The sequence below is a fragment of the Bos indicus x Bos taurus genome, chromosome 20 (assembly GCF_003369695.1).
Source record: "Bos indicus x Bos taurus breed Angus x Brahman F1 hybrid chromosome 20, Bos_hybrid_MaternalHap_v2.0, whole genome shotgun sequence".
Lineage (NCBI taxonomy): Eukaryota > Metazoa > Chordata > Mammalia > Artiodactyla > Bovidae > Bos > Bos indicus x Bos taurus.
In genome coordinates, this window is record NC_040095.1 from 24778027 (window position 1) to 24793498 (window position 15472).

The 15472-nt window shown below is 39.7% G+C and overlaps 1 protein-coding gene across 1 annotated transcript in view; it reads left to right on the forward strand.

Annotated features, from left to right (window-relative positions):
• The window catches only part of ARL15 (ADP ribosylation factor like GTPase 15), a 461702-nt gene that overhangs the window by 164178 nt on the left and 282052 nt on the right, over positions 1–15472 (forward strand). The window contains exon 2 of the mRNA XM_027520528.1: positions 3208–3352. Within this exon, the coding sequence (XP_027376329.1) occupies positions 3208–3352 (145 nt within the window). The remainder of the gene's footprint in view (positions 1–3207; positions 3353–15472) is intronic.

Consider the following 15472-nt stretch of genomic DNA (forward strand, 5'->3'; position numbering starts at 1 on the left):
CCAGGGTACGTAGGCCAGTCTTCTTTTTAAGAGATAGTTCAGGGGAATTTCAGTAGAGGAGCTGAGCACAAATGGGGGTGTTCAGAGCAGGAATAGGGTCTCTCCCCTCTGTTCCCAAAAAGATCAAAGCAACCCAGTAAGAGAGACTAGTGGTGTTATCTGTCATAGCTGAACTTGGCAGAGCTCTTCTTAGTGCATGGCTGCTGGCCAGTCTTTGAGGGAATGCATACATACATATATCTGTCTCTCAGGAAAACTCTCATCATGAGTCCAGGGGACTTCTTTCTTTTATGGGTAAGAAGAAGTTTGCAAAAAGTCTGACATTATCAGCCAACCTTCCTACGAATCTGCGATGTGATGTACTGGCATCTAGGATACTTTTTGTAGTTCTAGTCATTAATCTTGTAGGAGAGATGAAATTGAGCTCAAGTAAGCCCAGAGAAAATTTACTAATCTGGTTGAGGAGTGGGAGGGGTTTGCTATATGAAGGCAGACGGAAATAATTAGGACTTCTCAGACTTGAAAAGACTGAGAAGAAATATGATTAGAGTTTAATAAATCCATGAAGAACATGGGTTAGATGATCATAGAATTTACCAGAAGTAGGCAGAGCTTCTTAAAAAAGAAGGAAAAGTGAATTTAGGACAAAAAGAAGTTCTATCATACCAAGAAAGTAGGTCCTGCACGTCAAAATCACTCTTTTAGGAACTGGACTAAAACTTCTGGCATTGGAGAGAAGTGAAAAAGTCTAGTATTTCTCAATGTTAAGACTATTTTCTTGAAGTATGAGGTGCCCAGAGAGAATCGATCAAGCTTCCTGTTAACGTTTACATTTTCTTTTCTCCTTTCTTAGATGATATTTAAATGCCATTCAGTAGTTATTCTTTGAAAGTGGATTCTATGCTGTGGTCTCCACTAAGCACTGGGGATACTGAGATGAAAATGGACAGATATGGTTCCCACAGTCTGGTGATGGATAAGAAGCTAATTGTCTGTGTGATGAATTCACAGCAAATGTGCTCTGAGAGCTTGACACAAATTGCTCACATGCTCTTAGCATCAGAGCAGGCAGTGGTGAGGAAGTGGTTCTTTAACTGGAACCTGAAAGTCAGTGAAGCGTTCACCGCGCCAAAAGTTGGGGGAAAAGGGAGTGGCATGTGTTGAATGCTGTGCGATGCCAGAAGGTCAGTGTTAGTGGAGGTAGAGGATTAAGATGGAGAGTTACAGAGATGAAGCTGGAGGCTTGGGTGAAGCAGATCATGGAGGGCCCTGTAGACCACCAGGATCATAATGAGAGCCGCATAAGAGAATAGAGGGGGCAATGGTGAATGTACTAGGACTCTTTGGAGGATTTTGATGTCCAAGCAGCAATGACCTGGGCTGGAGGGAGGCAGATAGATTCTAGAGCTATTTCAGAGGTCGTACAGATTGGACTTACTGACTATGAGAAGTGAGGGTGAGACATAGTCAAGCTTGATTTGTAAGAGTATGACAGCCCGTTAGACCTCATATTTCATCTGCATAAGAAGAATTAGCACAGACTTTTTATAGGTCTTTTCTCTCATGATCTCCAAGGGACCAAGAAGTCAATAGATCTGCATCTGTCTCATCTCCCTGTCTCCTCCTTCCTCTCATGCATCTTTCAGGGCCTAAACACTTTATAAACTAGGTGGCTTCTAATAAGTGGATGTCAATTAAGTAGAAAGACCAAAAACTGCATGAATGATTTCCAGTCTCCCAAATCCTAGTCTTTTAGCTGTTGCAGAGCAAGCACTAGTTCATAGTACCCTGAGGTCATTTGACCTGAAGCAAAATTCTAGGTTGTGTCAGAAGAGGAGTTTTGTTTCATTTGCTTTTCCCAAAAGTGGAACTCCTTCTGTTTGGTGGTTTAGGAAGGCCTAGTTGAAGTTCCAAGGGTGGTATGTGATTTTCTTTGTCCAGATTTAAGAAGTCAGTGTTTTTGTTGTTGTTGTTTTTTTTTTGTTTTTTACTAAAATTGACCAGTAAGGGAACCTTTTCTGTCACTTTGCTTTTTCAGCATATTTTTTCCCAGTTTCTCATCTCATTTAGATGATAGCCTTGATGAAGCCCAGTCACCCCATTATTGGCTTCTCTAGTGGCTCAGATGGTAAAGAATCCACCTGCAATGCAGGAAACCCCAGGTTTGATCCCTGGATTAGGAAGATCCCCTGGAGAAGGGAATGGCTGCCCACTCCACTATTCTTGCCTGGAGGATCCCATGGATAGAGCAGCCTGGCAGGCTATAGTCGGTCACAAGCAGACATGACTTTGTGACTAAGCACGCACAAAGTGTTTCAAAAGTCAGGATGACAGTGATATATGTGGGAACTGGATATAATGATTTTAAAAGAATTTTCTTTTGAAATAATATTAAAGCATTGTAAGACTAGTACATGGAATTTCCTTTAGACTCCACTCAGGTTCCTCCGTCATTAACATTTTACCACGATTGCTTTATTACATTCCTCACCATCTAGGTGTGGAGGTGGTGATGGAGGTAGAGATTTAGAAATGTTCTTAGCTAGTTAACTGCAGATATCAAGACCCTTCATCATTAAGCACTTTAGAATTTGTTTTCTCAGGACAGTGATATTCACTTGGTAACCGTAGTCCAATGATAAAATTTAGGAAATTTACCCTTATGCAATACTGTCATTGCAGGTTCTAATATTCAGTCTCTGTTCAGCTGTTATCTGTTGCCCAACAATATTGGTTTATGGTGTTGTTCCTCCACCTAATCCAGGATCCAGTCCAGGAGGCATTGTGATTATTACGTCTCTTTAGCCTTCTTTAACCTGAAACAGTTCCTCAGCCTTCCTTTGAAGTGTTAGAAGCAGGCAGGCTAATTGTCCTGCGGAATGCTCCTCATGGTGGTGTCCGACCTCCTGGTGCTTGGATGCTGGTGGTGCGTTTTTGACGGGAAAATTGTGCGATGACGTGGTGCCCCTTGCAGTGCCCGCATCACAGCAGGAGGGGGTCTGCAAGTCCTTGTGGGTCTCATTCCTGGGATATTAATTTTGATTGCTCAGTCAAGGCGATATCCTCGGGCCTCTCACCGTCGAGTCCCCTTTCCACCTTAGAATGAACAGGTTATTTGGTTACTTCTCAATATGTGATCATTTAAAATGTGACTATGCTTTGCCCCTACAGTCTTATTAAAGAGCCATATTTCCCCTCTCTTGGCAGTGTTTTAGAGCACTCTGCTGCAAGGGTCCGCCGCCTGCACGCCCAGAGTATGACCTGGTCTGCATAGGCCTCACGGGCTCTGGCAAGACAAGCCTGCTGTCCAAGCTCTGCAGTGAAAGCCCTGACAGCGTTGTGTCAACAACAGGTGGGTACTGCACCAGGGTCCTCGTCCTTTTCTTCCTCTCCCCTGAGATGCTCTCTTTTGCTTCCTGTGCTTTGGTGGGATCCCCTCATTTCACTGAGATGGTTCAGTGAGTTTATTATTTATTTTCAGTTACTCTTATTTTTCAAACTATATTTAAAGGAGGCTTTAATAGCATCAAATTGTACCTTCCATCCCTCTAGTTGGTCATTTCAGTGCCACTGAATAAATCAAGCCAGGAGAATCTTGATAGAAAATAACTCTGCAGCCTAGACTCCTAGTACTGTGACAGATGGGTTCATCTCAGACCCATTGAGTGTCCTTCTCCCTTGAGGTGTCACCCTAACCTGCTTGTGTTGGTCACATACTCCCTACACAGTACAAGTGATAATCTCAGTCTTCTTCCTTGGAAGATGGTGGGCACAGGGACCATCAGTCAGGCTTACCATGTTCACTGAGGTGGCCTAGAAAAGTCAGTCTAGGCAGTGGTTCTCAGTCGGGGCACATTTTGCTCCTGAGGGGATATTTGGTAATGTCTGGAGACATTTTGATTCTTACAACTGGGGGAAGGTGCGGCTGACTTCTTTTGTGTAGAACCCAAGGATACTGTTAAATATCCTACAGTATACATGATGGGCCCCCACCAGAAGGAATTATCCAGCTCAAAGTGCTACCAAGAGCTTTTGTCACTCCCCCAATACTTCCTCTTTTTCACCTGAAAATGAAAGGAAAGACAGGTGTTAATTAAAGGAAATTATGGAAGAATAGTTGAAGGAAATGAAAAACAGAGGTACTGTGGGAGGAGTGGGCTGAGACATTGTCTGCAAAACTTAAAAGATTTTTTCATGCAGACAGCTTACTTTGAGCACCTACCTTGGAGAAGGAAATGGCAACCCACTCCAGTTTTCTTCCCTGGGAGATCCCATGGAAAGAGGGGCCTGGCAGGCTACAGTTCATGTGGTTACAAAAGAGTCAGACATGACTTAGCCACTGACACAAGCTCAAGCAAGCACCATGTGCTAGATCCAGGGTTAGAAACTGGGGATAACTCTAGTTAACATTCCAGAGAGTCAGTCTACTGGCCACATAGACATTAAGCTTGTGTCTAGAAATATACAAAGGAGGAGGAGTGATCAGTTTTGCTTGGACTGGTGGGAGGAAAGGATGATGCATGGCTTGTCCAAGCGGTAAGAATAAGAGAGTGAGGTAGAAGAAGAAAGAAGATTTGGGGGGCAGAGGGGAAGTCTGTGTAAAGGCAGAGAGGCCTGAAACAGGTTGCTGCTTCCTGGGAACCACATTTCCATGTGGCTGCAATGCATGGTTTGTAGAATGTCAGGAGTCACAAGAGATAGGCAGTGGCCAAATCTTGGCAAACCATTTATACTGTGCTCAGGAATTTAACTCTTAGCCATTAAGTAAGGCAGTGGTGGGAGGGAGAAAGGGAGACATCAGATAGGATATATCTCATCTTCTGCTGCCCACTTCTCCCTCTGCCCTCATCTTTCCCAGCATCAGGGTCAATGAGTTAGCTGTTTGCATCAGGTGGCCAAAATGTTGGAGCTTCAGGTTTATCATCAGTCCTTCCAGTGAATATTCAAGGTTGATTTCCTTTAGGATTGACTTGTTTGATCACATTGCAGTCCAAGGGACGCCTCATGAGTCTTCTCCAGCACCACAGTTTGAATGCATCAGTTCTTCAGCACTCAGTCTTCTTCATGGGCCAATGCTCACATCCATACATGACTACTAGAAAAACCATAACTTTGACTATAGGGACTTTTGTCAGCAAAGTGATGTCTCTGCTTTTTAACACATTGACTAGGTTTGTCATAGCTTTCCTTCCAAGGAGCAAGCGTCTTTTAATTTCATGGCTGCAGTCACCATTCGCAGTGATTTTGGAGCCCAAGAAAATAAAATCTGTCATTGTTTCCACTTTTTTCCCTTCTGTTTGCCATGAAGTGATGGGATTGAATGCCATGATCTTCATTTTTTGAATGCTGAGTTTTAAGCCACTTTTTTTACTCTCCTCTTTCACCCTTTCTGCCATTAAAGCGGTATCATCTGCATATCTGAAGTTGCTGATATTTCTCTCGGCAGTCTTGATTCCAGCTTGTGATTCATCCAGCTTGGCATTTTGCATGATGTACTCTGCATATAAGTTAAATAAGCAGGGTGACAATTCAGCCTTGTCCTACTCCTTTCGCAGTGGAGTGACCTATAGAACAACTTCAATTCACCTAATATATGAGTAACACCTAATATTTTAATGTATCAAGGTGAGGGTGTAGAGAAAGGGATAGAAAAAAATAATTGAAGAAATGGTGAATGAAATGTTACCAGTCTTGAAGATAAATAACAAATCTAAGACATTCATCGAACCACAAGCACAAGAGATAGTACACCAAGTCATGTCTTCATGAAATTACTAAAGCCAGTGATAGTTTGTGATAGTTAATTTTATGTGTCAACTTGCCTGGGCCACAGTGCTCAGATATGTAGTCAAACGTTCTGGATATTTCTGTGAGTGTGTTTGTTTATGTATATGTGTATATATATAATGAGATTAATATATAAATCAGCAGACTTTGAGTAAAGTTCTTTATATAATGCAGTTTGTCTCATCTAATCAGTTGAAGACTTGAATAGATCAAAAGACTGACTTCCCCAGAGCAAGAAGGAAGTCTGTGCTGGCCTTGGGACTTAAACTGCAGCATCAACTCTTTCCTTAGTCTCTAGTCTGCTGACCCACCTTGCAGATTTTGGACTTGACAGCCTCCATGACGTTATGAGTCAATTCCTATAAACATTTTTCTGTGTGTAGACACACATCCTGTTGGTTCTGTTTCTTTGGAGAATGCTGAGTAATACAAAAAGGAAATCTTAACAACAGAGAAAAAAATCACACAGAAACAAAGATAAGAGTGACATCAGATTTCTGACTGGAACCAATGCAAGGGAAAAGGCAGTGGAGTGCGTCTTTAAACTACAAAAGGGGGGGAACTATCAGCCTACATCCAACAGAAATGTCTCTCAAAAAGAAAGTAAAAATAAAGACTTTTTCAGATGCAAAAGTAGTGAAAGTATTTAATGCTAGCAGACCTACATTATAAGGCCAACATTGTAAGAAAATGCTAAAGGAAGCTCCTCAAGCAGAAGAAAGTAATTCCAGATGGAAACCTGGATCTGTACAAAGCAAAGTAGCAGAAATTGTAATTACTGGATAATTGTATAAGATTTAGTTCTTATTCAAATCTCTTTATAAGATTAATTGTATAAATAAAAACAGTAGCAATATATTGGGGGGTTTATAACATATAAATGTAAAATGCACGAGAACAATAGCGTAAAAGTCATGGGGGGAAACGGGAAGTATACTACTGTTAGGTTCTTACATATGAAGTAGTTTAATAACACTTGAAGGCAGGAGAAGGGGACTACAGAGGATGAGATGGTTGGATGGCCTCACCGACTCAATGGATATGGGTTTGGGTGGACTCCGGGAGTTGGTGATGGACAGGGAGGCGTGATGTGCTGCAATTCATGGGGTCGCAAAGAGTCAGACACGACTGAGCGACTGAACTGAACTGAACTGAAGGTAGACTATAATAAATTAAAGGTATGTTATGAAGCCTAAAGCAACCACTAAAGTAACAAGCAAAATGTGAAAGCGAGTAAGGCAATAAATGAGATAAGAAAGAATTACAAAAAATAGTTTTAAAAAGACAGGAAAAAGGGAAACAAGAATATATGGGACAGATAGAAAACAAATAGCAAGGTGATACATTCAAATCTGACCATCAGTCATCAAATTAAATGCAGAAGGTTTAGATTCTTCAATGAAGAGACTGAAAACGATATGATTAGATTAAAAGCAAGACCCAAGTAGGTTAAATGTAAGAAGATGGAAAAAGATATATCATGCTGCTGCTGCTAAGTCGCTTCAGTCGTGTTCGACTCTGTGCGACCCCATAGATGGAAGCCCACCAGGCTCCCCCATCCCTGGGATTCTCCAGGCAAGAACACTGGAGTGGGTTGCCATTTCCTCCTCCAATGCATGAAAGTGAAAAGTGAAAGGGAAGTTGCTCAGTCGTGTCCAACTCTTAGTGACCTCATGGACTGCAGCCTACCAGGCTCCTCCATCCATGGGATTTTCCAGGCAAGAGTACTGGAGTGGGGTGCCATTGCCTTCTCCGATATATCATGCTACTAGGGATCAAAAGAAAGTTGGTGTGGCTGTATTATGTCAGACAAGTTAGACTTTAGAGCAAAGAGTAATTCTGGGAATAAAGAAATTCATTTCATAATGATGAAGGGGGTCTGAATCAGAGGACATAATGATGCTAAAACATTTATGTATGTAATAATGGCTTCAAAATACACATAGCAAAAACTGACAAAACCCACAATTACAAAGATTTCAATACTTTAAATTATTGATAGAACACATATGAAGAAAATCAGCTAACAGGTAATAGACTTGAACAACAATAACCTTGACCTGATTAATATTTATAGAACCCTCTACCCAAGAGCAACAGAGAATCGTCTTCTCAAATAAGACCATATTTGAGGGCATGAAACAAGTTTCAGTAAATTAAAAAGGATTAAAATACGTTGTCAGATCACAGTGGAATTGAATTAGAAACCAATAACAAGATCATCTCTGGAAAAGTCTCCAAATATTAGGAAGCTGCTGCTGCTGCTAAGTCGCTTCAGTCGTGTCCGACTCTGTGCGACCCCATAGACAGCAGCCCACCAGGCTCCCCCATCCCTGGGATTCTCCAGGCAAGAACACTGGAGTGGGTTGCCATTTCCTTCTCCAATTAGGAAACTGAACTACTTCTATATATCAATGGATCAAATAAGAAATCAAAAGAGAAACTGTAAAGTATTTTACACAGAATGGAAATATAACACATCAAAATTTATGAGATGTCTGTAAGCATGGACACTGGGGGCATTTCATAGCTTTAAACCCCTAAATCAGGAAAGAAGGCCCTTAAATCAGTGACCTCAGCCTCCACCTTAAGGAATGAGAAGAACTGACTAAACCCAAAGTAAGCAACAGAAAGGAAATAATAAGGATCAAAGTGAAAATCAGTGGAATAGAAAAACAATAGAGAAAACTCATTAGATCAAAAGCTGGTTCTTTGAGAAGATCAATAAAATTTATAATAACTCTAGCCAAGCTGATGAGGAAAAAAAAGATGGCACTAATTATAGCATCAGAAATGAGAGAGGTTACATCAAGGTAGATTCTATAAATATTAAAAGGATAATAGAATATTATGAACAGGAGACGTCCCTGGCAACTCAGTGGTAATGAATCCGTCTGCCAATGCAGGAGACACGGGTTTGATCCCTGGTCCAAGAAGATCCCACATGCCACAAAACAACTACCTGCTGAGCCAGCGCTCTAGAACTACTGAAAGCCTGTGTGCCTAAAGCCTGTGCACCGCAACAGAGAGTAACCCCCACTCTCTGGAGAATGCCCACGTGCAGCAGTGAAGACCCAGCACCGTCCAAAAGAAAAAATATATGTATATATCTCTTTTTAAAAAAAGGATATTATGAACAACTTTATGCCAGTAAATTTGACAACATAAATGGACAAATTCCTTGAAAGATAAATCATCAAAATTCATTCAAGAATAAATAGAACACCCAGATCTGTAGTTAGTAAAGAAATTGAAATTATAGTTTTTTTTAAAAAAACTAGTTGGTTTCACTGGTAAATTTTCTTGAACATTTGAAAGAGGAACTAATGCCAGTGCTACATAACGTCTTTCAGAAAATTGAAGAAGAGGGAAAACTTTCAAATTCCTTGTATAAGACCAGCAAGTTTAATGTTAAAACCAGACAACAATATTACAAGAAATGTAACATACCATATTCCTCATGAACACAGATGCCAGAAATATAAACAAAAATCTAGCAAATAAAATCTAACAGTAGTATATTAATAGGTATTATCCTTTAATATTATCATGACCAAGTAACATTTATCCCAGGAATACAGGACTGGTTTCACATTCAAAAATAAATAAATTTAACTTACATTATCAGTAAGCTGATATTGATCATCTCAAGAGATAAAAAAACATTGATTTCTGATAAGAAAAAAAGAAACTCTCAGCAAAGTTGGAACAGAAAGGAATTTTCTCAACTCTTAACGGCCATTTATAAAAATCTATAGCTATTGTTATACTTAATGATGAAATACAAAACTTATTCCCAGTCAGATAAAGAATAAGACATGGATGTCTGTTATTACCACTTCCATTCAGCATTGTAGTGGCGATTCTAGGCAGTGCATCAGGCAAGAAAAAAGAAAGGGCTTCCAGATTGGCAAGGGATAAGTAGAACTTTGTATGTTTGCTATGTTTTCTATGTATAAAATTTGATGAAATCTGCAATTTTACACCAATAAATTAAGAGATGGCTAATGTGAATTTAGAGTTGATAATTTTGGAGATGTGAAAATTTGAAGGATAACTTCAATCATTAGTTTTGGAAAATATTGTCTTTAAGACTAGAAGCAGACAGAATGGTGGACAAATGTTAGCCAAATATTGAATTCATTCAGATGGATAAACAAATTCCCTAAAAGTTAGTATATGGAAATCCAAAGGTCCACATATAAACAAATGTCACAACTTCAAGTGGGACATTATTAAGAGGTGAGAGACGATACCACTCTAATGGCAGAAAGTGAAGATGAACTATAGAGCTGTTTAATGAGGGTGAAAGAGGAGAGTGAAAAAACTGGCTTAAAACTCAACATTCAAAAAATTAAATTCATGGCATCTGGTCCCATCATTTCATGGCAAATAGATGGGGGAGAAGTAGAAACAGTGGCAGATTTTATTTGGGGGGAGTACAAAATCACTGTTGGAAGGCTACTGCAGCCACGAAATATAAAGGACGCTTGCTCCTTGGAAGAAAATCTATGACAAACCTAGACAGCATGTTAAAAAAGAGACATCACTTTGCTGACAAAGATCCATATAGTCAAAGCGGAGGTTTTTCTAGTGGTCATGTACAGATGTGAGAGTTGAACCATAAAGAAGGCTGAGCACCGAAGAATTGATGCTTTTGAACTGTGATGCTGGAGAAGACTTTTGAGAGTCCCTTGGACAGCAAGGAGATCAAACCAGTCTATCCTAAAGGAATTCAACCCTGAATATTCATTGGAAGGACTGATGTTGAAGCTCCATTACATTGGCCACCTGATATGAAGAACCGATTCACTGGAAAAGACTCTGATGTTGGGAAAGATTGAAGCAGGGGGACAAGGGGGAGACAGGATGAGATGGCAGGATGGCATCACCAGCTCAATGGATATGAGTTTGAGCAAACTGCAGAAGATAGTGAAGGACAGGGAAGCCTGGTGTGCTGCAGTTCATAGGGCCGCAAGGAGTCGGACACGACTTAGCAACCGAACAACAATGACAGGTGGTAAAGTGGTAAAGCATAGAGACACAGCTTGTGCTAGGTAACACTGACACGGGAAGAAAGAGCTCTGCTTGCTGGTACAAAGAGGACGGAGAAGCACGTAAGAGAATGTTGGAGCCCAGAGAAGACTTTTCTTGACAAAGGTGAGGCTCCCTGGATTTAGTGGGAGGGCCTTGTAATGGTTAAGGGAGAGCAGAGTTGGGCGTGAGGTGTGAGGTGAGGATGTAGAAGAGAAGGGGTAGATGCTTGTTGGTTGAGTCTGTGTGTTTATTGTAGCTAATGAAGGTGGGCAAGATGTTGGAGAAACTAGTGGTGACAGAGGAAGGAGGGGTGGAGGCAGAGGAGAATAAGAATGATTTCAGTTATCAGTGGACCCACAGAACCCCAGTCCAGATAGACGTTGCTGCTGTGCTCAAACTCAACTTCCAGTTCCTTTTGTTGTATATGTATGTAGTGGAAGAAGAACGAAGGAGGTAGAAGAAAGGTCCTGTAATAAATGACAGAACCCAGTGGTGGAGGTCAGAAGGCCACACGTCCATGTGAACACTCGATGTGGAGATGGGGAAACAGTCACAGGAGGCCTATGGAGAATAATGTACACAGTGAAGGAGCAAGAGACCTAACTATATGAAAATTTTGAAAGACTGGAAAGCTAAAATTCAGAGGAAAAATATAAGTGAAAGCACTGCTATTGAGAGTTTATGACTGTCCCATTTAGAGAATTCAGTCACATTCTCAAATAGTACTGAGAATCTAAATGATAAATTAAGCTAAGTTCACAAAGAGAAATTCATAAAAAGAATTAATGGGAAACAGAAAGGTACAGCTTTATCAGAAGTCAATTTTACTAGAAAAGAAATGAAATGTTCAGTTCAGTTCAGTTCAGTCGCTCCGTCGTGTCCAACTCTGCGACCCCATGAATCGCAGCACACCAGGCCTCCCTGTCTATCACCAACTCCCGGAGTTCACTGAGACTCACGTCCATCGAGTCAGTGATGCCATCCAGCCATCTCATCCTCTGTCGTCCCCTTCTCCTCCTGCCCCCGATCCCTCCCAGCATCAGAGTCTTTTCCAATGAGTCAACTCTTGGCATGATGTGGCCAAAGTACTGGAGTTTCAGCTTTAGCATCATTCCTTCCAAAGAACTCCCAGGGCTGATCTCCTTTAAAATGTTAATTTATAGCTAAATTTACCAAAGTTTTCATTAAATTTTGTCCCAGTGCTATGAAGATTGTGGTTACCTTTGTATGCACATGAATTACTGGTGACATTGTGATTGGTGTTGCCTACCCCTCTTTTTTTGGAAAGCAGTTATTCATATAAATTAAAGGTTACCAAAATATTTACATCCCTTGGCCTAGTAATAGTGTCAACTGAGAATTTACGGTAAGCATGTAATTTCAGAGAAACTATATGAACAAATGATTGCAACATTTTGTATAACTGAAACTTTAAAGTAATTTAAATGTTCTGTATCAAAGGAGTCTGTTAATTAAATTGTGGTACATCGATTGAAATGATCATATATTGAGAAACATATACAGCCTTCTGTAGAAGAAAATTAAATTTACATTTTGAAAATTAAACCTTGGAAAACTGCTTTTAAATTGAAAATGGGAAAAAAATGTAAAAAATAACAATAGGCTTTGTTGGTATGGTCGAATTATGTGTGAAATTTTATTCTACTAAATTATTTCTCTATTTTATAGTGTTTTGATTCTATCAAGCCAATTAAAGATGAAATATTTGTTGGGAGAGTTTGGAACAGTTGAAAAGATAAATTGAGAATTAGTTTCTTAAAATGAAAACACATCACAAGAAGGATATGTCTATTTAATTCAGCAAGGCAAGAATCCCTGCCTTTTCTTCATAAGTCAAGGGAATCCAAACTGTGCTGGATTGTTAACTTCAGCAGTCTTTTACTTTGACATAATTTTTAAAAGATACTTAAATTGTCAAAACTCAAAGGACCAAGAAATCCTGCAAAAAGCAGGTCCTGCTGATATAGGGGAAAAAATTGAGTAGCTTGCACATTGGTCTAGAAGCAAAAGTGAACTTTGTCCAGAGTGAATTCCTAGACTGTATAACAGCACGAAGCATTTGTCCAGAGTGAATTCCTAGACTGTATCACAGCACGAAGCATTTGCTGATAAAAGGGGCTGTTAACCTGTAGATTACACAGTATTCACTTTTTTTTTTTAAACCAGAGGAGTGGAGTCTATAGGTTTAGGATAATATATTGTTGTAACACAGAGAATAATCTAGAGAAAATTGAACACTTGGAATTGAAAAAGGTTGAAAAATCTCTTCTAGGGATGTATATTGCTGCACTTGAAAGTTTGTAAAGTGTTATGTCATTCAGCTAAAATACAAAATAATTATAATTTGAAAGAAATATAGAAAGTTTATGAAAATTTGAAGATTTTAATAACTTTAGTATTTTGTGCATACGTGTTAGGAAATAAATTAGAAAGTCAGATTTTGTATCTGCTAAAGGATTGTGTTTTATAAGTACTGATAGATTAAATTTCCTTTTATGTTGTTGAAATCATATTTAAAATTTCGCTAGACCATTGTCCAAACATCACAAAACTACCATGGCCATTAATCATGTCCCTTGGTTCAAGTCAAGGCTACCAGATCTGTAGAATGTCTTTCCTTGAGCAGTTCTTTAGTGATCCAGGGATCTGAGAAGCACACACAGTATCTGTGTACAAATGTGCAGACTTGCGTATGTGTTATGGGAGGTGGGGGAAGGGTGGAGGTTGGGCTGTAGGTCCAAGTAAAATACTTATGTGTTCCACACAATGGATAAAAATAGACTAACCTCCTTCCCAAACCTAATTTTGTTACGATTTCAGTAATGCTTTCCCTGCATAAAAATTTTCAAATCCATCTCCCTTGTATCACAGGCTTTTTTGGATTTAAGGACTCAAAGACAAAAACTGAGTCTATGCAAACAATTATTTCCCCAAAGAGTTACTAAGTCATATATTTATTAAAATTTGTGGGGTTAAATCTTAGGGGAGGTTTCAGTCTTACTAATGTAGCTTAAATAGGCCAGGAAAAAATGACTACGTAACTTAGGCTTCAGCCATCAAATTGTTTGAATGGAGTCAGGAGACCTACCCATGAGCCCTTCAGCCAAATACTGGAGGCCATTGATGATTGACTCAGTTGTTACTGTTTTTCCCTCCTCCTTGTTTAATACAAATAGTGGAATCGAAATGTTAGAGCGGGGATTCAGAATCAATGGGAAAAAGTGGCTGGTGAGTCTAAGAGCTGTCATCTAGGACTTCTAGGACCCTGTCTTGTCCCATCCACTCACTGCCTCCTTGAGAAAAGTGCATCAGAGGAATGCTTTCGTTATTTCGAAGAAGCAACAGAGCAAGCACCCTGTCTTGACTGAGTCAGGTGAACATTCCCCCTCACCTCCTAAGGTCATGGTTTAATTAATAATATCTAATAAAAACTACTCTCTAAACTCATACTATTACTTTTATTCCATTAATAAGGCAATGTAGTACAGACCTGAGAACACAAGAATCAAAAGAGATTCCTTGTGTTGGATTATTTATAAAACAAGAGGGAAAATAAATTAGTGGGCTCATTAGGTATATGTGTATTTTTCCAATCAGCTCCACCAATCTTTAGGTTCAAAACTGTGGACAAAATAGTATAAAATACATCAGCTTGTTGGTATGTGGAGGAAGTGCTATAGGGTGGAGTTCTGGTGAACTGATGAGACCTGTCAGGTTTTAAATGCAGCACTTAGCCCTTTTGTCTAGGTCCATAACCCTTCTAGGCTTCATTTTCTTCCTGCAACAGTAGTTATTCATTAACTTAGGGATTGTCATAACAGCTAAATTAGGATATACAGTTGTCTCTTGGTATCTGAGGGGGACTGGTTCCATGACCACCCTCCCCTACAATGGATACCAAAATTTGAATATGCTCAAATCCTTTATATAAAAATACAGTATTTGTATGTAACCTACACACACCTTCCTGTATGTTTCAAATTATCTCTACATTACTGATAATACCTAATACAATGTAAATGGTGGCCTGTGTGCAGCAAATTGAAGTTTTGCTTCTTGGAATTTTCTGGAATTTTTTTTCCCCAAATATTTTTGATCTGCAGTTAGTTGAATATGTGGATGCAGAACCCTTGGAAGTGGAGGGCTGACAAATATAAACGCTTCACACAGATCTTTAAACAAATACTGAGATCCTGTTATGACCAAGCACTGGCATACAAGATACACCATACATTGTGTCTCTGTTAAGAATCCTTTCAGTCTATCGTGGGAACAGACATAAATAAATAAACTGATACGTAATTAGGAATGTGAAAGTCATGTAGAAGCACACGGATCCAAAAAAAATCAACCTATTTTAGGAACGCAAAGAGAAAGCTTGCCTGACAAAGTGAAGTTCAAACACCTGAAGCGTGACTAGTTTCCCAGAGGAGCAAAGAATACACACTTACGCAGCAGTAGGTGCAAAGGCCCTGAGGTGGAGGGAGTATAGCTTGTTTTAGAAACCAAATATAAATGAGGGGGAGATGGTACAAAATAAGCTTAGAGAAGGAAAGAAGAATCGGATCTGATAGAGCTTTGTTAGATATTTTGAACTATCTCCTGAGAAGTGAGAAGCTATCAGACC